The 22,696-nt window shown below is 50.7% G+C and overlaps 1 protein-coding gene across 2 annotated transcripts in view; it reads left to right on the top strand.

The window, feature by feature from the left end:
* The window catches only part of OLFM2 (olfactomedin 2), a 62,579-nt gene extending 40,289 nt beyond the window's left edge, over positions 1 to 22,290 (top strand). The window contains exons 2-6 of one of the 2 annotated variants that reach the window (XM_032627162.1): positions 16,837 to 16,986; positions 18,762 to 18,908; positions 19,161 to 19,380; positions 19,715 to 19,821; positions 21,130 to 22,290. In XM_032627162.1, the coding sequence (XP_032483053.1) occupies positions 16,837 to 16,986; positions 18,762 to 18,908; positions 19,161 to 19,380; positions 19,715 to 19,821; positions 21,130 to 21,807 (1,302 nt within the window). In that variant the 3' untranslated portion in view covers positions 21,808 to 22,290. The remainder of the gene's footprint in view (positions 1 to 16,836; positions 16,987 to 18,761; positions 18,909 to 19,160; positions 19,381 to 19,714; positions 19,822 to 21,129) is intronic. The other variant, XM_032627161.1, reaches the window with a different exon arrangement.
* The last annotated feature ends 406 nt before the right edge of the window (positions 22,291 to 22,696 follow it).

Raw genomic sequence — 22,696 nt, 5'->3', positions numbered from 1 at the left:
GACCAGGGATCGAACCCGTGTCCCCTGCATTGGCAGGCGGATTCTTATCCACTGTGCCACCAGGGGAGTCCCGGCCCTGTTTTATATATGGGAAACCGAGGCACAGTGAGGTTCAAGGCCCTTGCCCAAAGTCACATGGCTGGGAGGTGGCACTAGGAAGTCCCTCACGCACGCACATGCCTGCATAGGACCTGGCACACGGACGGCACTCGGCAAGGCTGGTGATAATGATAATCATTACATGTAGAGCTGGTCTCTGGTGAGTGCCAAGACTAGAGGTGATGCTGAAGCTCCACCTTGGACCAGTGCAGGAGCCGGCAGTCACAATGCATGCTGACTGAAGGTCCTTCTGAGACCCATGACCTGGTAGAACAGTCCTCGGGCTCCTGCTGGCTTCTGTCCCAGCCCTGGTGGAGAGGGGGCAAAGGGCCTCTCTACAGCAGCTTTGGCTGGGAGCAGCTGCTCTGTGCTTAGCCAGGATCGATTTCCCTTCAAGCGGGCCATTCACACTAACAAAGGGCTCCGGTGACCCAGGTGGCCATCACTGCCTCCTGCCCTCCGAGCGGAGGATGTGGCCCGTGGCCGGAGCTGTTTTCTTTGAGATCCATTTCTTTGAAAGCTCTGGGAAACTTCAAAGGATGGGCCGAGTCAGCCCCCCAATGTGCTCACCTGAATCTTGCTGGTGGATTTCTCTGCCTCTCTGTCTTGCTCTAACCAGCCCACCCTCAATGATCTTCCTGACCAGATTTTTTCTCTGCTCACACATGGTTATGGGCTGAACGATGTCCCCCCACACCCCACCCCACAAATTCATAAGTTGAAGTCCGCACCCTCGGGACCTCAGAATATGACTGTACAGTTAAGTCCCCTCTATACAAATGAGTTCTGTTCTGAGATCATGTTCATAAGTCCAGCAGAGTTAGCCTAGGTACCCAACTAACACAATCGGCTATATAGTACTGTACTGTAATAGGTATATAATACTTTTCACACAAATAACACATAAAAAACAAACAAACACGAAACATAAGGAAAACATTTTTAATCGTACAGTACAGTCCTTTGAAAAGCACAGTACAGTACCGGCTACATCACCACTGCTTTTACACTTGCTTCCGGACATCCTGGGCTTGACATCCTGGGGAGATGCCCAGAGGAGCCACCAGTGTCAGGAGAGGAACGTTGCCACCGTGAAACCATTGCTTGGCAGGAAGGGAACCAGGGGATTCAATACGCCAGACTCTTTCCTCTGCCCGCCCCCCACCCCAGTCTCCTGTGGTCACACTCACTGGCCAGACGTTGCTGGAAGCTGGAGGGCGGGGGCTTCTGGGAGGTGGAGGCTGCAGGGGTCAGCCTCCCGGAGCACAGAGCCGATGGAGAAGTGGGGAGACAGGACCTGGAGGGGCAAACAAAATATCCAGCTCATCTCCTGGCATCCCGATTTGAGCTTCAAATTCTGCACCATCTTCTCCCTACTGGAGTAGAATCTTGGCGAGAACAGGGGTCTTTGCCTGTCTTGTTTGCTGCTGTGTCTCCAGCACCCGGCACAGAGTAGGTGCTCAATCAGTATTTGTGGGATGCCTTTGCCCATGCTGTTCCCTTTGCCTGGAACCCGTGTAACCAGGCTCCGTAGCCATCCTCTGCTCTTACTTGTGCCGGCTCCATCACGGCTTTGTCGCACTGTTTTATAATCGCCTCTTTGTCTCTCAAATATCTTAGCTCCCTTAACCCTCAAAACACCAGCATTGTCATCACTCCTCCACTTTGAGGAAATTGAGGCGCAGAGAGAGTAACTCGCCCAAGGTAACCCAGAGCCAGGATTTAAATGCAGACTGTCTGAGCCCCAGATACCGGGCTGCCTTTTTGGTTTCCCTGTCAGCATCTATTTGCCTTTTTTTTTTTTTTTTTTTTGGCTGCACTGCACAGCTTGCGGGATCTTAGTTCCCCGACCAGGGATTGAACCCTGATCCTGGCAGTGAAAGCACCGAGTTCTAATCACTGGGCCACCAGGGAATTCCCTCTGTTTGCTTATTTTCATGCCATAATCAATTTTATTGCACTCACGTGTGTATTACATTGCCGATGTTAAGCTATTTGAATACACTAACAACAACCTCAATGGCATCACTGCTATTCTTAGCTCCGTATCACTCATGGGGAAACGGAGGCCCAGGGTGGCTAAGTCACTTGCCCAAGGTCACACAGCAGAGCTGAGATTGGAACCCAGGCGACCTGGCTCCAGATTCGGTGCCCTAAATGACCATGCTCTGTTGCCTCACCTTGGCTGGGGGAATTGAATGCCTGTCTTTGAAATCCTGAATGTGAGTCCAAGGTGTAGCCAAATGATAAAAGGTTTGGACCCCAAATTAACTTGCCACCTCCAGTGGCACACACAGAGCCCACGGAAGTCAGTTTTCAGGCAGTCCTTATGCCTGGCTGTCTCTGTGAGTTATTAGCCAGCAGATCGGGCCCCTGTCACCTCCTGGCCACACTGTCCAGCCTTCAAGGCCTCCCTCCCTCCATCCCCCACGTGGGAGCCTCGTAGCAAACACCTTCATTTTGTGCAGGGGTGTCCCTGGCACCCGGCGTGAGATTCCTGAGCCAGCCAGAGAAGGTCAGCTTCCACCGTGACGACCCTTTCCGTGCACCGATGGATTGATTTCAGAAATCCAACTCCAGCCAATGGGCCCATCCCTTACCGCAGGCACTGATGGCTGCAAATTTATGCCCAAGCCAGAAATTGAATTCCTATAGGTCAAGAGAATTGTCAGAAAAGCTCACCCAGGCTCATTTTTACTTCTGACAAACGTCAGGAAAGAGATTAAACCTGGGCTGGTGTCTTCCAGCAGCAGGGACTGTGGTGGCGGGGAAATGACCTTGACGTGGGTGTTTTTCTTACATTCCCTGGCTTCACCTTGGCCTCCCAGAGCTGAGAAATAAAAAGCAACCAGACCCACAGGCCTGTGTGGTTAAAGGGAATTCCCATTTCTGACCAACTAATGTTAAAAAGGGGCAAGCTCTGTGTACCCAAAGGCAAGTCTCTTGGTCCCTGTGGCAAATATCGAGCCATTCAGAGGGATGGGAAATAAAGCTTCTAATTCATCTCCATCACGTGACAGCCAGGCCACTTCCTGCACCAGGTCCTGAGGCTGATTCAGTCTCGGCAACTTTACAAGGTTCTAATTAATCTTCCCTGTGCTATGACAAAGAGGACATAAAAATGTGGATAATGGGATGGGACTACCCTGGTGGTCCAGTGGTTAAGACTCCGCATTTCCACTGAAGGCGTTGCAGGTTCGATCCCAGGTCAGGGAACTAAGATCCCACATGTCGCACAGCGAGATCAAAAGATTTGGTTTTAAATGTGGATAATTCCGTAGCCCCTCACCCCTACTCTGCCGCCTGCCCGAAGGCCGGGAAGGAAGAAACAGAAATCAAATGATAGCTCTGGGAAGGAAGAACCCCCGTCTTGCTAGAAAAGAATCTCTCTCACTTGCCTTGAAAAATGAGACGTCTGATGCAAATGTAGCTGCTTCCCTTTGGTACAAAAGCCCCTAAATATTAAAGAAATGAATCCTTGATGTCTACAAAGAAAGGATCAAAAACGAAACTTTCTGAAAGGAGAAGAGCTTTTATTTCGCTGTGAACTTTTCTAGATGTGGCCTCTGGCAGGGATGCCTGCGGAACATGGAGTGCGGGAGGATAAAGAAATAAATGACTGCCGTTCTGGTATTCATTCATTCATTCAGGAAGTGTCTGTGAAGCAGCTACTGCATGCCAGGTATTGGGCTGTGAGCCAGGGAAACCTCAGGGAGAAATTAGGACTTGCTTCCCGCCCTTCAAAGCTGGTGGGGCATTCTACAAAGTCTCTGACCTGTAGTCCTCAAAACTGCCAAGGTCATGAAAAGCAAGGAAAGATGAAGAAACTATTACAGACCAGAGGAGATTAAGGAGATGTGACAACTAAATGCAATGTGCAATCCTAGGTGGGATTCTGGACCAGAAAAGACATGAGTGGAAAAACTGGAGAAATCTCAATAAAGTCTGGAGTTTAGTAAGAGTGATGAACCAGTGCTGGTTTCTTAGTTGTGTCAAATGTGCCATGGATATGTAAGACGTTAACAACAAGGGAAATCGGGTGAGGGACGTATGGAAGCTCTCTGTCCTGTCTTTACAATTTTCCTGTAAATCTAAAATCCTTCTGGGACTTCCCTGGTGGTCCAGTGGTTAGGACTCCACGCTTCCACTGCAGGGGATGTGGGTTCAATTGCTGGTCGGGGAACTAAGATCCCGCCTGCCCCACAGTGCAGCCAAAAAGTAAAATTAAAAATGATCCATTAAAAAAATAATAATTAAAAAGGTAAAAAATAAAATACTTGCAATACAAAAAATTTATTTTAAAAAAAAGTTAGCAGGGGACATGGAACAGTTCTAGAACAGCGCTGGTTCCGTGAATTGATATAAAAGCTCCCACTGACTGGGCAGTCCCAATGTACCAGGCACCGTGACTGACTCTTGACATGTACCAATTCATCATTTTCACAAGAACCCTGTGAAGCCTGGCCGTTATTATCCCAACTTTTAGATGAGGAAACGGAGAGGTTAAGAAAGGCACAGAGGGGTTAAGCTACTTGCCCAAGGTCACACAGGAAGGAGTAGATCACACAGAAAGCCTGTGTGATAAGATCTACAGCTGGCTGTTCATGCACAGTATTTACTGAGCAGTTACTATACCCTTCAGAGGCTGACCAGAGAAACAACTCTTCTAGGGCTTTCGGGGATTTTAGTTCAGGGGATTGGTTACAAAGATGATGGAAGAGATGAAAAACTAAACAGAGATGGAAACGAAAACCAGAGATTAGCAACAGCTGAGAGCATTTATTCCCTTAGGACGGGTGGTGGTGGGGTGTTGGATAGAAGAGGTGGTATAAACAGAACCCAGGCCTCGGATTACCAGGGGAGCTGAAGCCACGGAACCAATGCTGGAGCACAGGAGGCAGAGAAAGCAGGGAAATACCGCTGCTTCTCCCCTTGTCCTGCCCTCATATCCTCCATGAGTGCCTCCCATTGGCTGAACCTTTCTGAAAGCAAAGGAGTGTGAGAGCTGTAGTTCCCAACCATATGCAGCAGAGCAGGGGAAGGAAAGGATGAAAATTCAGCCATCAGGCAACTTACACTTAAGTGTGTGTGTGTGCATGGGGGGACTAGGCAGGAAGGGGAAGGGATGGTTTTGGTTCCCATTTTACAAATGAAAGAGGCAAAGGGATCTGCTTAGAAACTCACAAAGAGGAAGTGGCAGATCCAGGATTTGGACACGTATTATGGGTTCAACCTCATAGGGTTCTTCTGAGGATTGGCGAGAAATGAGCTGCAAAGCCCTTAGAATAGAGCCTGGCTTACAGGATATGCTCCATAACTGTTAGTTGTTATTGATGTTGAGGAGGATAATAATAATTATTATTACAGCTACTGTCATTTTTATGATGCTAAAGGACCTTCCTTTGCATAGAACTGCTGTATCCCACTGTCACAGGACTCTGTGTGTGTATGGGTGTGTGTGTGAGGGGATGGAGATGGGGACCATTTAAGAGAGGGGTCCATCCTGGAACCAGAACACCCCACTCTGCTGAGACCTGAGCAGATTTTCCCCATGTGAAGGAGGAGAGGGAGAGTGTCCTAAGCAAAGAACACTGCGCGGACAAAGATACAGAGGCAGCAAGGGGAACTGAAACGGCTGTATGTGGGTGAAGACAAGCAAGTGGTGAGGCTGAGAATTCAGCCGTACCCAAGTGGGCAGGACTGGTGAGTGCGTCCAGGTGGCATTTGGGCTTTATACTGAGGGCACTGGGGGCCATGAAGGGTCCGATGTGGGGGGGTGACACTTTGTAAATTTATTTATTTTTGGCTGCTTTGGGTCTTCGTTGCTGTGCGCTGCTTTCTCTAGTTGCGGCGAGCGGGGGCTACTCTTCGTTGTGGTGCGCGGTGGCTTCTCTTGTTGTGGAGCACGGGCTCTAGGCGCGCGGACTTCACTAGTTGCAGCGTGTGAGCTCAGTAGTTGTGGCGCACGGGCTTAGTTGCTCCGCGGCATGTGGGATCTTCCCAGACCAGGACTCGAACCCGTGTCCCCTGCATTGGCAGGCGGATTCTTAACCACTGCGCCACCAGGGAAGCCCGGGGGTGACACTTTGAAAGCTGGCTCTGGCTTCTCTGGGGAGAATGGACCAGTGGATGCAAGGCTTGAAGCCAAGCTTCCATGGAGAGAGAGAGAGAGAGTCTTCTCTCATAAGCATAGCGGCTAAGAGTGAGGACTTGAGAGTCTCAAAGGCTGGGGTCCAAATTCCAGCTCAGACACTTGCTCTGTGAGTTTGGGCAACTAACTTTCCTCTCTCTGCCTCAGTTTTTCCATCTGTAAAGTGGAGCTAATGTTAGTACATACCTCATTGGGGGAGGGGAGGCTACAAGGATTTAAAATTTGTAAAGCAACTTAGAAGAGCATCTTAGTTTGTTCAGGCTGCTATAACAAAAATACTGTAGACGGGGTGGCTTAAACAACAACATTTATTTCTCACAGTTCTGGAGGCTGGGAAGTCCAAGATCAAGGTGCTGGCAGATTCAGTGCCCAGTGAGAACCAGATTCCTTGTTCATAGACGATGTCTTTTCGCTGTGTTCTCACGTGGCAGAAGGGTTCAGGGAGCTCCCTGGGGTGTCTTATAAGGGCACTAATCCGACTCCCAAAGACCCCACCCCAAAATACCATCACACTGTGGATTAGTTTTCAACATATGAATTCTGGGGAGACAGAAAGAGTCTATAGCAAAGAGCGCTCTATAAGTGTTAAATAAAGTAAAAACCCAGGGCTTCCCTGGTGGCACAGTGGTTGAGAGTCCGCCTGCCGATGCAGGGGACGCGGGTTCGTGTCCTGGTCCAGGAAGATCCCACATGCCACGGAGCGGCTGGGCCCGTGAGCCATGGCCGCTGAGCCTGCGCGTCCAGAGCCTGTGCTCCGCAACGGGAGAGGCCACAACAGTGAGAGGCCCTAGTACCGCAAAAAAAATAAAAAATTAAAAAAAATTAAAAACCAGTAGGAGAGGCTTCTCATGGCTTTTAATCCCATCTCTCTGCTGAGGGCACCCAAATATGTATCTCTAGCCAAATCCTCTCTCCTCTTCTCCCCAGCTACCTACTTGATATTTCCACTTGGAGGTGGTCACAAGCAGCATAAATGGAACATACCTTCAGGCTGGACTCTTGATTTTCATCCCCCCTCTAATTTTCCTCCCCGCCCCACTCCACATGGGCTCCTCCTCCAGCCTTTTTCAGCTCAGTAAATGGTACCCCCCATCCATGCACTCCATTGCTTGGGCCCCAAAAGTTGGACTCATCCTCAACTCCCCTCTTTCCCTTCCGCCCCACATCTAGTCCCTCAAATCCTGTGGGCTCTGCCTTTATACTTATTTATTTATTTAGCTGTGCCGCGAGGCATATGGGATCTTAGTTCCCCAACCAAGGATCAAACCTGTGCCCCCTGCAGTGGCAGCGCGGAGTCTTAATCACTGGACCGCCAGGGATGCCCCGGGCTCTGCCTTTAAAACATAGGAATCTACTCATTTGCTGTCCCCATTCCATCTACCCTGGTGCAAGTCCTCATCATGGCTCACCTGGATGACTGTGGGGGTGAACAGCATGTTCAAAGGCCCTGGGGTGATAAAGAGCTCAGGAGTCATTGGGAATCTGAATGTAGGCTGGTGAGATTCAGGAGACTCGAGTGAGGGTTTGTTTCTTCCCTGAGGGGTCTCCTCAAATGGGGTGTTGTTGAGTGCTGGGGGCGGGCAGGAACTTGTCCTTTCTCAAAGCAAGCTGGTCTGACGACTGGAGTGGCCCTCGTGTTGTAGCCTGGATGCAGACCTCTGTCCGTCAGCCCAACCCTTAGGGCTGTCTGCGGGCATCCACGGTGTTTCCGACAGTCTGGGCCACACTGCAAAGGAATGGACTGCGTTTGTAAATTCTTGTACAAGGCAAGCCTTCTCCAGGGAGAAGGACCCCAGGGAGGACAGTCAGTCAAACTCAGAGACCTGTGTCTCTTCCCACCTTTCCCAAGGAAGTCTATTTCATTCATTTTGGTCCACGTTGGCACTGTAATGGCAGAGCCTAAGACATCCGGGAATGTATGTCTGGACCGGGGCCCAAGGGACAATGGGGGTCTTCTGCCATGGCTTGGCTGGCTTCAGAGGGTGAGAGGTGGTGTGTGCCAGCCTGAATAGCCTCTCAGGGCAAGATGGGTTATCTGCATTGGAAGGGAACGAATGAATAAATGAATCGGGAATTCCCTGGCGGTCCAGTGGTTGGGACTCAGTGCTTTCACTGTCGAGGGCTTGGGTTCAATCCCCGGTGGGGGAACTAGGATCCTGCAAGCCGCGGGACGCAGCCAAAAAAAAAAAAAAAAAATGCATGAATGAGTGAACTCACAGTCGCCCCCCCCCATCCCATCCCAGCCCCTCCCCCGGCCACGGGCTCTCACAGGCCAAGCCCCAGCTGCTCAGACTGAGGGAGGCTCTGGTTCTCCATCTCGGCACGGGTGAGCTGATATCTTCTTTAAAGCCTGTCAAGCTTATCACTCAGCGGGGATTTGCCCAATACCGCTAGGTTTGACAGGAGCAGGCTGCTATTATCTCAAGCCCTCCAAAGGGACTCAGGCCCCATCACGGCTGAGACGTGGCAGATAGGTATGTCCCTGATCAGTCATCACGGCCTTTCTGCCGTCCCTGCAGTCAGAGGGAAGCCGCCGCCGCCTCTGTGCCTGCCACAGATGATCTGCAACTTGATCTCAGACAGTCCCTCCCTGGGACAGGCAGAAACCGATTTGGTGGTGGAGAGGAAACGCATGGTGAATCTGTGATGGGCTGTTTGCCCATCAGCATCTAATTATTCAACAAACATTCATCATGCCAGGCCTGGGGGATTCAGCAATGAGCAAAGCAGACAGAACTCCCCTTTCCCATCCTCTTTCCCGTCGGGGGGCGGAGGCAGGCTTTGAGCCAGTGGTCACACCCAAGAGGTCCCAATGGCCATTGTGATCAGGGCTTGAAGGAGAACAGGGGAGGTGCAGCATGGTGGTGTAGACTGTGGAGCCATGTGACCTGTGTTCAAATCCCAGCTCCACCGCTTATAGACTGTGAAGCTCTGGGCAAGAGATTGGAGCCCTCTCTCCCCTCGTTTTCTTCACTTCTCAAAGGTGGATAATGACAGTGCCTGTCTCCTAGTGCCATGGTGAGAGCTCCATCAGTTAAAGCATGCAAAGTGCTTAGAACAAGGCTTGACATACAGTAAGAAATACAAGTATTAGGGGGAAAAAGCACAGGGTGCCTTGAGAAGTGGGTAACATGGGGAAGGGACAGTGGAGGCTGCTTTCGGAAGAGACATTTATGCTTGAGCCCTAGAAATGGGGAAGAGTTAGCCCAGCCATGAGATGGGGCAAGAGTTTTGATGGCTGAGGGACCAGCCAGTGCAAAGACCTGAAGGTGGGAAAAAGCATGGTGTGTTCCAGGAAGAGGAGGTTGCCTAGAGGATGGGCCACAGAGAACACGGCCGTGTGAGCCTTGGGGTTTCATTGTTGTCTTTTTTGTTGTTGTTCTTTTTTGTTTTGTTTTGTTTTGGCTGGACCGCATGGCACGTGGGGTCTTAGTTCCCCTACGGGATTGAACCCGCGGCCCCTGCAGTGGAAGTGAGGAGTCTTAACCACTGGACCACCAGGGAAGTCCCATGAGCTTTGTTGATTGCCTGTTACACTGAAACAGGACTCCCTTCCACCAAATTACATCAGGGAGATGTAACTAGGACCAGAAACTGAACTGGCCGAGTCACGTGGCGAGTAGGATGGAGCAGTGTCTCTGTCTGTCTTTGGTAGGACTCGACACCCTGTCTCTCCCTGTATCTCTTTCTCTCTCTCACTGCCATCTGGCTGTGACTTCTCATCATCTTGCATTCTCAGCCCCAAATCCAATGGACTTTCACCCATTCTTCCAGATCATCTCAGTTCAGTGCCCGCATCAAATTCAAACCATTTCGACTTCAGGAAGTTACCAAATTGGCTTTAGAGCATCATGGGGATTATAACAGTAATAGCAAACGTTTCTGTAGCACTTACTACATGCTGATGACTGTTCTAATTGCTCACAAGTATAGTATTTTTTTTTTTTTTGGCCATGTCACACGGTATGCGGGATCTTAATTCCCCACCCAGGGATTGAACCCGTGCCCACTGCATTGGGAACGTGGCATCTTAACCACTTGACCACCAGGGAAGTCCCCTCTCACATGTATGGTATTGACTCGTTCAAGCTTCCCAGCGACGCTGTGAGGTAGGTACAGGTTATCGTGTCCAATTTACAGATGAGGGCAAGGAGGCACAGGGAGGTTAAACAACTCACACAGCAAGTGAGTGGCCAAGCCAGGACATCAACCCAGGCAGCCTGACCCTCAGACCCTGCTCTTAACCACCTGGCTCTACCCTACCAGCTGAGTAGGAAGAAGGGACATCCAGAAGAAACGAGTCATTTCCATTGTAAGGATGTTGTCTGGAAAGATGCTGGTGACATCACACGGACTCCTTTTTGGGAGGACCGTGGGAGAGATCCTTGCCTGTTCTTGGTACTAAAAATAGTTAAATTTTCTCCTGAGCATCTGGTGTGTTTTTGTTTCAGGACACTGGGAGCCGCATAAATGACCAGCTTTCCCTTTTTGAGTTGGCTGCTAAGGAGCTTGAAGCCAAATTTATGGCCCAACCATATGCTGGTTGTTCAAGTTTTTAAGGGATGGGTTTTTCTTAGCCTCACTTCTGGCTCTATGTCCCCACTTTTTCTCTCTCTTCCTTGCAAAAAAAAAAAAAAAACCCCACAAAACTTTAAACGGACTGAAAAAAACTTCACAAGAACAATACGTGTTTATTGTAGAAAACTTAGAAGGTAAATTTGAAGATGGGAATAAAAATCCCTACTAGTCCCCGATTTTAATGGCTGCACAGTATTCCCTCCTGTAGAGTTTTAAAATCAATGCCCCTACTGGCAAACGACTGGAGGGGAAAAAATTCCAGTTGTCCAATTTTAGACAACACTTTAATGAGCATTCTTGTAGCAATTGAGTGTTTGTCACATGATTTCCCTGAGCTAAATTCTTAGACTCAGATTGGAGTTAAATACAAATGCAGAAACCTTAAGGCTTTGGTTTTGGATTGGCAGACCGCCCTCCAGAAATATCTAATTCCTGCTCTCCTATTTAATTGGAGCTATCGTGTGGTATTTTACATATCCTTGTAAACCACTTGCAGTCCTCTCTGGAACAAGGCAGCCAACAAATAAATATCTGAGCCCCAAGCCACTTCTGCTTCCTGATTAAATTATCCAGCCTCAAACGCAATAATATCCTTGACTTATCAAGAGGCAGCTGCTTGCTCTATGCCTGTTTGCTAATCCCCAATAGCCGGTGCTCAATGGTTGGCTGCCCCTGGGATCCTGTAGCAATCCCTCGGCCCCCGGAAGAACCAAGAATTGTTTTTTGAACCAAGACGTAGGTGACGGAGCTGTAGGCCGAGATGATGATCCCGGACGCGAGAGCTAGAAAAACTTTTCCTGCGTGTCCTGTACTCAGTCAATCCTGGACCCGTTACAGAGACTGCTGCTTCATTGGGGCAGCAGCCTAGGTGAAAGCATTTGAAAAATCCCAGCCACTATGGAGAACAGTAAGGAGGTTCCTTAAAAAACTAAAAATAGAATCACCATACGACCCAGCAATCCCACTACTGGGCATATACCCTGAGAAAAACATAATTCAAAAAGAGTCATGGGGCTTCCCTGGTGGCGCAGTGGTTGAGAGTCCGCCTGCCGATGCAGGGGACACAGGTTCGTGCCCCGGTCCGGGAAGATCCCGCATGCCGCAGAGCGGCTGAGCCCGTGAGCCATGGCCGCTGAGCCTGCGTGTCCGGAGCCTGTGCTCCGCAACGGGAGAGGCCACAGCAGTGAGAGGCCCGCATACCGCAAAAAAAAAAAAAAAGAGTCATGTACCAAAATGTTCATTGCAGCTCTATTTACAATAGCCAGGACATGGAAGCAAACTAAGTGTCCACTGACAGATGAATGGATAAAGAAGATGTGGCACATATATACAATGGAATATTACTCAGCCATAAAAAGAAACGAAATTGAGTTATTTGTGGATGGACCTAGAGTCTGTCATACAGAGTGAAGTAAGTCAGAAAGAGAAAAACAAATACCGTATGCTAACACATATATATGGAATCTAAGAAAAAAAGAAAAAAAGGTCATGAAGAACCTAGGGGCAAGATGGGAATAAAGATACAGACCTACTAGAGAATGGACTTGAGGACACAGGGAGGGGGAACGGTAAGCTGGGACAAAGTGAGAGAGTGGCATGGACGTATATACATGTGAGGTGAGACAGGCCACCAGATCAGAAGTGTCTGTACCGGGAGAGCTTCGCGGCTCTTACACCTGCTGTTATAAACATTTCCCTTAGTTATAGGCATTCTCTATCCCTAGGAGTGTGAACTCTGAGAAGTTGTGACTTTGGTTTGAAGCTAAACCCAGTCTGGGAGAGCTGGCCTTTGGACTGTCAAACACGGAGCCTCCCAGGACATTCCAGTGGGTTCCCAAGGACATGAATTGACTGTGTGTTTGAACTTGAACCCGATGGGTGAAACTCAGGCTCTTTGCCGTGCTGAGATTTGGCAGCCAAACCCCGAGCATTTAATTACGCTGCTACAGAGAACACTCCAGCGAGGTGCGTCCAACGCAGACAATTATTTTAGGAAAGCCATGGAGGCCTTCTCTCTGTGCCGCTTAAACCATGCTTCTCTTTTACAATTCAATATTTCATGTGTTGAGAGAAAATGGCTTGTTTGCTTCAAAGCACACGCTACAGAATGTAGGAAGGGGATGTTAATTATGTTGAACCGGGCTGCTTTGTCTCTGCACAAATGAGAATCTTCGGGGGGTTCTATCCAAATTGCTTGGGGATCAGAGCCAGGGGAGCACAGATGGAGATGTTTGGACTCAAGTTCGTGGTTTTGTTTTTTTTGTCTTTGTTTTTTAAGAACTGTATTTGTCATGAAAAAAGGTGAAGCTAGTTCTGCATTCTCCTAGAACCAAAGGGGAAGGCATTCCTGAATCACTTTTCTTTCCTTTTTTTAAAGTTTTATCTTTTACTGGAGTTTAGTTGATTTACAATGTGGTGTTAGTTTCAGGTGTACAGCAAAGTGATTCAGTGATACATATACATATATTTATTCTTTTTCAGATTCTTTTCCCATACAGGTTATTACAGAATATTGAATAGAGTTCCCTGTGCTATACAGTCAGATCTTATTGATTATCTTTTTTTTTTTTTTTTTTTTTTTTTTTTTTTTTTTTGCGGTACGTGGGCCTCTCACTGTTGTGGCCTCTCCCGCTGCGGAGCACAGGCTCCGGACGCGCAGGCTCAGCGGCCATGGTTCACGGGCCCAGCCGCTCCGTAGCATGTGGGATCTTCCCAGACCAGGGCTCGAACCTGCATCCCCTGCATCGGCAGGCAGATTCTTAACCACTGCGCCACCAGGGAAGCCCTGATTATCTATGTTATATAGAGTAGTATGTGTATGTTAATCCCAACCTCCTAATTTATCCCTCCCCCTCTGGGTCACCCTTTTTGTCTTAGGACATCCTTCTTGGTTTTGGTCAGGCTTCTTCAGGAGCAGAGCTGGATGAGAGGAGTTGAGTGCAAATACTTAGCTGGGAGGCGATCCCAGGAGGAACCAGTGGCGAAAGGGAGATGGGAAGTGAAGGAAACCCAGGCAGGGCAATCTAATGGTGCCACTGTGGGCACCTGGAGCACAGATCCCCATGGGATCCTCTGGGAAACTGCAGGCAGCAGGCACCCCAGAGTTCTCCCACTGGAGAGGTGAGAGGGCTGGTATTTATCACGAACTCCGTGGGGACTTCCGGGTGGGAGGTGCTTCTGCCTGCCCAGTGCAAAGGCAGGGTGGGCTCGGACCACCCGAGGAAGCCCTTGGCAGTGAGGGATCCTGGGCGCTCTGCAGTAAGGCTGGAGTGTGGGCTCCACCTGGACCATGCCTGCGTGCAAGGGAGCCTGGGAAGGTGAGTGACTTCATTCCTCCGCCGGGGAAACATGGACTTGTAAAGAGGGGGTTCCCTCAACCTCCGAAGTGTGTACATAAGGCTCAAAGAATGACTAATGACAATAGTTTCAGATGGTATCTATGAATGTTTTCTTTTTTTCTAATAAATTAGCGGACGAGTCAGCTCATCTGTACCGTAATATCACTTGCTCACATTCCAATAAGCTAAAAAAAAAAAAAGGCTTTATTGAGTGGGAGAGAAAAAGCTGGGCTAACAGCTGGAGTCTCTGGGATTGCTCATAACTCACAGCCTGGCTTATCTCTGCTACAGCTCGTGGGAACAGCCTCTGCGGGGTGATAAGTAACGGCTGTGCAAATGATCCATGATGGTGAAGCTTTGTTTCTCTGTAAAACACTTGGGGTTTTATCAGATTTTCTTCCCCGTCTTAGGAATGCATTCTGGATAGGACCAGCATCTTCTACTTCCCATCTCCTCGGTTTCCACCCATCATCGCTTGCCTGGACTCTTGCAGTCACCTCTGCCCTGGTTTCCCACCCTTGCCACCTCACACCCACAGTCTGTTCCCCCCCACAGCAGTCAGGGGGCGCTTGTGAACACCTGAGTCAGGTCCTGTCCGTCCTCTGCACAGAACCCTCCTTGGCTCCTACCTCACTCAGAGCAAAAATGTGTCCTCCCCATGGTCCACAAGGCCCTGTCCCATCTCTGTCCTCCTCTCCCCCACCCCGCGCACAATCTCTGCCTCGGTGACTCTCTTCTAGCTGAACTAGCCTCCTCCATGTTTCCCAAGCATACCAGGCATGGTCCTGCCTCAGGGCCTTTGCACTTGCTGTTCTCTCTGCCTGGAACATCTTTCCCCAGATATCCTCGTGGCTCCTCCCTCACCTCCTTCAGGTCTTTACTCAAATGACATCTTCTCATTAAGCCCTTCCCAGGGCCCCTAAAATTGCAATCCCTAACCACCCCCCAACCCTAGCATCCTCCATCATTTCTTCCCTGCTTTACTTCTCTCTATGGCACTCAAAACCCTTTAAATACTTGGTGTTAACTTATTTATTTCTGTTGCTCTCCACTTTAAAGTAACTCCTAGAGGAGCTTTTGTGTTTGTGTTTTGTTTACTATGTTTTCAATGTCCAGAACAGAGCCTGACACACAGTAGGAGCTTAACAAATATTTGTTGAACAAATGAGACCACCATGCCCCGATTAAAAACAAAAAGACTGGGACTTGTGACTGACTCCAGTACGTTCTGGGGAAGCTCAAGGGGGCCTGATCTGGGGGCCCAACACGTTCCATCCAGTGAGATTCAATGCTTTTTGAGCAATGTTTCTCCAATCCCTCCAGGTATTGGTCAGAATTTGTGTGCCAGAGGTGTCCCTTCCTCTCTCCCCTTCTCCTGGCTCACTCATCCCTCAAGTTCAGCTTACTTGTCCCTTCCCTGGGGCACCTCCTCTGAGACCCTCAGCCTGGGAGGGTCTGTTACTCTCTGTACTTTCTTTGTAGCATTCACTGCAGCATAGTTCTAGAAGTAATGGCAGGATTCCATAATTCATGTCTGTCTCCTCCACATCTATGGGCAGCAATCGATATGCTTTCTTCGTCTCTCTCTTCCTAGACCCTATCCCAGACCCATGCCTGGCATAGAATAGGCACTCACTAGATATTTTCTAATAATTTTGGGAAAATATGGCTCTGATGAACACGAGCCATATAGGACACACGCATCCCTTAAAAACCTGAACAACCAGCGTCAGTTCCCTGATGAACATGAGCATTTCAAAGGTTCTGATAAGTCCTGCATTAAAGAAACTCGTTTCAGGAATTCCCTGGTGGTCCAGTGGTTGGAGGTCTGTGCTTTCACTGCTGAGGGCCCGGGTTTGATCCCTGATCGGGGAACTAAGCCCTCAAGCCGCGCAGCATGGCCAAAAAAAAGAAAGAAAGAAAGAAAGAAAGAAAGAAAGAAACTCGTTTCACTCAGCAATGCACAAACATATTTGACCTCAGAGTACCGTCTTCCCAGCATGCCTGCTAAGATTGCCAGGGTTCCAAGGAGCATGGTTTGGGAAGCACAGCCATAATTGATCCCTGAATTATCTGAGCAGCATCAACTGACTTGAAGTTTAGTTTAGGAGGAGTCTAAAAGTGACGCCTTTTAGTCAAGGGCTTGGAGGTCTCTGTGAGGAGTCTGTCACCCTTTGGCCATCACCCTGCCTCTTCTCAGGAACAGGGGTTGGTGGAAGGGGGAATGACAATAGTAGAGTTATGCTTAGTGGCCCCCAAGATATATCCAGAACCTGTCTGTCACTGTGGGTTGAGAAGCAGAGAGGAATGTTCAGGTTTGAGGCTTGGTAGGAGTCTGAGTCTATGTTCTAATGGTGGTTATGGAGGCATTGTCGCATGCGTGAGCAAATGTGTTTGAGAGAATGAATTCCCCTCTTTGGAAGGGCTCAAATCCCACAATTCCTTGCCATGTTCCTTCGCCCCTCATACCTCAGTCTTATCATCTGTAAAATGGGGCTCCCTGAGGAGGGATTGAGATCACACACGTCTGGCCCTTAGCACATGGTCTGGCACATTCCAAGGGTCCAGCAAAAGACGTCTGTCATCTCTCCGGGGCCCTTTTTCTCTCCCAGGAGTGATGGGGTGATTCCCCCATTGGGTTCCCACTCTCTGACTCCGACTTCCCCGCAGACCCTCTTCCAAAGCCCAGAGGAAGGCTGGCAGCTGTACACCTCGGCCCAGGCTCCCGATGGAAAATGCATCTGCACGGCCGTGATCCCCGCGCAGAGCACCTGCTCCCGCGATGGCCGGAGCCGGGAGCTGCGGCAGATGATGGAGAAGGTAAGAACCTTCCAGGTTCCCTTGTGAAAATCTCCCAATTCCCACCCTGCCCTCTGCCCCCATCCAGGTCAGCCGGGGCCAGATCTAGCCAAACAGATTATTCAGAACTGGTGGATGACCTGGCTCCCCTCCAGGTGGATATTTCGGTCAATATCTGTTTAGTGCTTTCTTTGGAGGAGAAGCTGAGCGCTGTATGGGGACAGGGAAGGAGAACCCCAGTGGCAGCATCTGAGTCTTCGGTGCATGAGCTCTGGCCCCATCACGCACTCAGCCAGACTCACCTGCTAAGAAGGGTCTCACCCTCCCTCCCAAGAGACTTACATAAAGGTGCCTTCCCCTTCTGATTGTGGTTGACATAAACTGGTCCCCATTCAATACATTCCCAAGGATATTTCGGTGCCCTTTAGAGGCCGGCTGCTGTCTCTTGCCACTACCCAGCCAAACTGCCCATTAGCCACCTCTGATGTCGGTGTTGAAAGGGACTAGCAACTTCCCACCGCCATCCTGTAGAGGAGGAAGCTGAGGACGGAAGAGACCCTTGTTGGCACTGGAGTCTTCCACCCATTAACTCTGTAGGATCCTGCCCTGCCCGTGACACCGGAACTGCTTTCCCCAACAGTGCAGAATGGCCATGTGGTGGCCCCTGATTGTTGACCATGACCGTAAAAATGTTTTGTGGCGTCCAGGATGGGTATCAGGTTCTTGGCTTTCTGAGAACTTCCAGGTGTCACGTGAACAATGGTTCAGGAAAGTCTGTGTATTTCAACAGGCATCCAGTGTTGCCTCTGAGTTCACCTTGGCCGGGAGGAACTCAACTTAGCCAAGTGGAGGTGGGAGCTAGGGGGCCCTCAGTCTGGATTAGGAGAGGTTAGGGCAAGGGGAAGTTCAGTTCCCTCAGTTAGCCTAAAGGTATTTATTGAGCATCTAGTATTTACTGAGCATTCAGCTGTGGACAAGCCAGACACTGGGTCTGCCTCTGAGGATCCCACCTGAAGGAGACAGATGAATAAGAATGTTCCAGGTAGTACTCATAGCTGGAAAGAAAATAACCACGTAAGGGGGAGAGGGCGAGTGGCTGCTTAAGGCAGGGTGATCAGGGAAGGCCACTCTGAGGAGGTGATGCTGGAGTTGAGACATGAAAGATGAGGCGAAGCCAGTGGCGAAGACAAAGGGAACAGTGCTCCAGGTAGAAGGATCAGCAAGTGCAAAGGCCCTGAGGACGGAAGAAGTTTCAAATCTATGTGAGCGAAGTTGGGCTGGTGGTTGCAGTGGATGAACACGGCGAGTAGGCAGGCAAAGGGGCAGGACCAGCTCGCGGGGTCTGCAGGGGAAGGTGATCCAATCTTCCTTTTGAAAAACTCCCTCTCGGGACTTCCCTGGTGGTCCAGCGGTTAAGAGTCCGTACTTCCACTGCAGGGGGCCTGGGTTCGACCCCTGGTCGGGGAACAAAGATCCCACATGCCTTGCAGTGTGGCCAAAAACAAAAAAAAGAAGAAAAAAGAAAAAACTCTGTCTGGCTGCTCTGTGGAGACTTGATTGCTGGGGACGAGAGTGGAGGCAGGGAGAGCAGGGAGGAGGGAAGAGGTGGGAGGTGGTGGTGGCCAGACTAGTAGCCAATGGATGGACTGGGCCTGCCATTGGGAGGTCAGGTTGCTGGTAAGGTTGGGAGGAGAAGGTTGGTTGGGTGTTTGGCCTCTGGCCCTGCCAGGTCTTGTCTGTGGCATCCCGGGGACGGGGACAGGAGTGTGGCTCTCCCTAACCCTCCAAGTTCCTAGGTTCAGAACGTCTCCCAGTCCATGGAGGTCCTTGAGTTGCGGACGTACCGTGACCTCCAGTACGTGCGAAGCATGGAGACCCTCATGCGGAGCCTGGATGCGAGGCTCCGGGCGGCCGACGGGTCCCTCTCGGCCAAGAGCTTCCAGGTGGGTCCTTCTGGATTCAGGTCAGAGGTCAAGAGAAGCATTGGGATAGGTCCCATTAGTTCCCAGAGTGGGGGGTCACATCTGGGAAGGACCGAGTGTTGGCTGGCCCAGATCTAGGGTCCAGTGTGGGCTGAATATCAAGGGCCAGGTGTGCATCAGAGATAAGGGGTGAAGTTGTGGGTTGAAGGCTGGGCTCAGGTCCGGGTCACTGGTCAGGGGTTGGGGTCAGCAATGGTTCCACCTTGGGAGCAGGAGATGAAGGACAGGATGACGGAGCTGTTGCCCCTGAGCTCGGTCCTGGAGCAGTACAAGGCGGACATGAGGACCATTGTGCGCCTGCGGGAGGAGGTGAGGAATCTCTCCGGCAGCCTTGCAACCATCCAGGAGGAGATGGGCGCCTACGGATACGGGGACCTGCAGCAGCGGGTGATGGCACTGGAGGCCCGGCTCCACGCCTGTGCCCAGAAGCTGGGTATGCCTTGATGCTTGATCTTGACCCCTGGCCTCCACACCCAACCCCCAAACCCTCTGTGTGCCCAGGGCATGGTTTTGACCTCTAACTTCGAAACTTTGACCCTTGACCTCCCTACCCAAGGCCAAAAATAGACCCAGAAGCTGGAAATACTCCTGACCCTACACTTCCAGTCCCTCACCCCCAACCTCACTCCACCTTGGGACCAGGTTTCTGGGTCCTTCCTCACCCCTGTTCCCAGCTCTTCAGTTTGATCACACTACCTCGTCCTTGCCCTGCCTCCCTTGTGCTGTTCCCATTCTCCACCCTCATCCCCCCTGTTCCTGCCTCCCAGGCTGTGGGAAGCTGACGGGGGTCAGTAACCCCATCACCATTCGGGCCATGGGGTCCCGCTTCGGCTCCTGGATGACTGACACGATGGCCCCCAGTGCAGATAGCCGGGTGAGTGACTGGGCCCACGCCAGGGGTCAGAACCTATACTGAGGAGGAGACACAGCCTGTGGCTGCCCCTAGGTGCCAAGCGATTCCACATCAATGATTATCTTGTAGGCCGAAGTGTCCTACAGGGCCCTTGGACCTCCCCCTGACTGTCTAGCGACCACCAACTGACCAAGAACTTTCCAGCCCTGTGAATCCCTAAGTCAGCTGACCTCCAGTGACTGTATAGAGACTAATGGTTACTAGTACTAATGACCAGCTCCCAGTGACCACTGACCTCAAAGTAACCACCAGTGACCAGTGCCTTCCCAAGGACTAGGACCTACCAGCACCACTCAATGACCTTTAAATTTCTGGTGGCCACCACGGTCACAATTGCCTATCACCTCTGATCCACGGGAATCATCTATTAACTGCCTAGTGACTATCCTAGTGATGGATGTTGGTCACTGGGCAGCCATTGAGTGTCATAGATTAGAGGTCGCAAATAGCCACTGCCCCACTGTGATCATTGGCCTCCCAGGTATCATGGTGGTTCAACCAAGGGGTTACGAGCTTGGGTTTGGGGGGAATTGCCTGGTGGTCCAGTGGGTTAGGATTGGTGCTTCCACGCTGGGGCGTGGGTTCAGTCCCTCGTCGGGGAACTAAGATCCCGCAAGCCACGAGGCACCAAAAAAAAAAAAAAAAAAAACTCAGACTTGGAGTTATATCCCGCTTCCACCAATTCTTAGCTGGGAAACTTGGGGACGTTCCTTAACGTCTCTGAGCCTCAGTTTTCCTTATCTTCAAAATGGTTATGATGACATCAGCGTTACAGTTCTTAGGATGCTTAGCTCAATAACCAGCATGAGTAAGGGCACTCGCAAACGCTAATACCACGGTGACAGTGAAAGACGTTGACGGAGAGGATGGTGACGTTCATGCCGGTCACCTCGTGGTTACAGGAATTACCCACGGGCGATGGATTCACGTGACCTCTTATCACCCAAGGGCAGCCTAATGACCACTAGCCATCCCATATCCAATGACCAGTGAACTCCTAGGCCCAGTGAGTCACCAGGGACTGCAATTTCCCCGATTCTTGGGGATCGAGCACTGTCCTCTGAGTGTCTGAGACCGGTAGCACTCCCTGACCGAGTGATCCCAGTCACTGGGATGATGCCCGGTCATGAAAGGTCACTGGACATCCCATGACTGAGTAATGACCACTTAGTGACTGTTGATCCCTAATGACCATATGATTCCTGAGTGGCTGCTGGGACCTTTGGGTCATTGGTGGTGGTCCACCAGTGACCAGCGGCTCTCTTGTAGGTCTGGTACATGGATGGCTATTACAAGGGCCGGCGGGTCCTGGAGTTCCACACTCTGGGAGACTTCATCAAAGGCCAGAACTTTATCCAACACCTGCTGCCCCAGCCGTGGGCAGGCACGGGCCACGTGGTATACAATGGCTCCCTGTTCTACAACAAGTACCAGAGCAACGTGGTGGTCAAGTACCACTTCCGCTCGCGTTCTGTGCTGGTACAGAGGAGCCTCCCTGGGGCCGGCTACAATAACACCTTCCCCTACTCCTGGGGTGGCTTCTCGGACATGGACTTCATGGTGGACGAGAGTGGGCTCTGGGCCGTGTACACCACCAACCAGAACGCAGGCAACATCGTGGTCAGCCGGCTGGACCCGCACACCCTCGAGGTCGTGCGGTCCTGGGACACCGGCTACCCCAAGCGCAGCGCCGGCGAGGCCTTCATGATCTGTGGCGTGCTCTACGTGACCAACTCCCACCTGGCCGGGGCCAAGGTCTACTTCGCCTACTTCACCAACACGTCCAGCTACGAGTACACAGACGTGCCCTTCCACAACCAGTACTCCCACATCTCCATGCTGGATTACAACCCCCGCGAGCGGGCCCTCTACACCTGGAACAATGGCCACCAGGTGCTCTACAATGTCACCCTCTTCCACGTCATCAGCACCGCTGGGGGCCCCTAGGGGCTGCCGTCGTCGCTCACACAGCCATTGCCACACGAGGGCCACAGGAGCCCTTTCTACTCCGCCTGTGTCCTTGCAAATTTATCTTTCTGTCTCTGTCCTGCCCTCTCTCTCTCTCTCTCTCCCTCTCCCCTCCTGTACTGTTTTTTCTCCCTCCACCTTTGCGCCCAGCTTTCATTCTCTGCTTCTGTTATTTGTCAGTGCGTTTTCTCAGTACTGTCTCTTCTTTATTGATCTCTGATTTTGATACTTCGCTTTCTTTTTATTGAGGCCTCTCTATCTTTTGATCGATGTGACTCTCCAGCTATCTCTGCCTGTCTCTCTCCCTCCCTCCCTTCCCTCTTTGCGTCCCACTCAGTCCTCCTCTTCCTGGCTTCATGTCCCCTCCTCCCGACCCAAGGAGTTGAGTGCATGGATGTTTCTTATTTTATTTACACCTTTTCTTTCCGGGTTGCTGGAATAAACGGGACCTTTGACATTTGATGCTTCAGCGGCTCTGTGTGTCTGGAAGGGGCAGAAGAGGCCAGGTGGAGGGTGAGCCTGGAGGCCCACCCCAGCTGGGTCCTCTTGTCCCAGGCCACAAGCTTTGTGAACAGGGGCAGGTAAGCCCAGCCTGGGTGGTGGGTGGGTGAGGGCCCTGGCAGAGCCCTTTGGGAAGAGAGGAGAGGATACCCAATCCAAACTTGTTTCAAACAACATGATCCAGATAACCAAGAACTCTATCACAACGATGAAGACTGGCCTCAAATGAATATTCTTTGTCACTGTTTTGGTTTTTGTTTTTGTTTTTTCCACTCACTGATCACACAGGTGCATCACTAACCCATCTGGCAACTTTTAAAATGGGTTTTTAACAATTTGGCTGCTTTTAAGAATATGGGTATGAGAG

The sequence above is a fragment of the Phocoena sinus genome, chromosome 3, assembly GCF_008692025.1.
Source record: "Phocoena sinus isolate mPhoSin1 chromosome 3, mPhoSin1.pri, whole genome shotgun sequence".
In the NCBI taxonomy this organism is placed as follows: domain Eukaryota; kingdom Metazoa; phylum Chordata; class Mammalia; order Artiodactyla; family Phocoenidae; genus Phocoena; species Phocoena sinus.
This window is presented reverse-complemented; position numbering and strand designations above follow the sequence as displayed.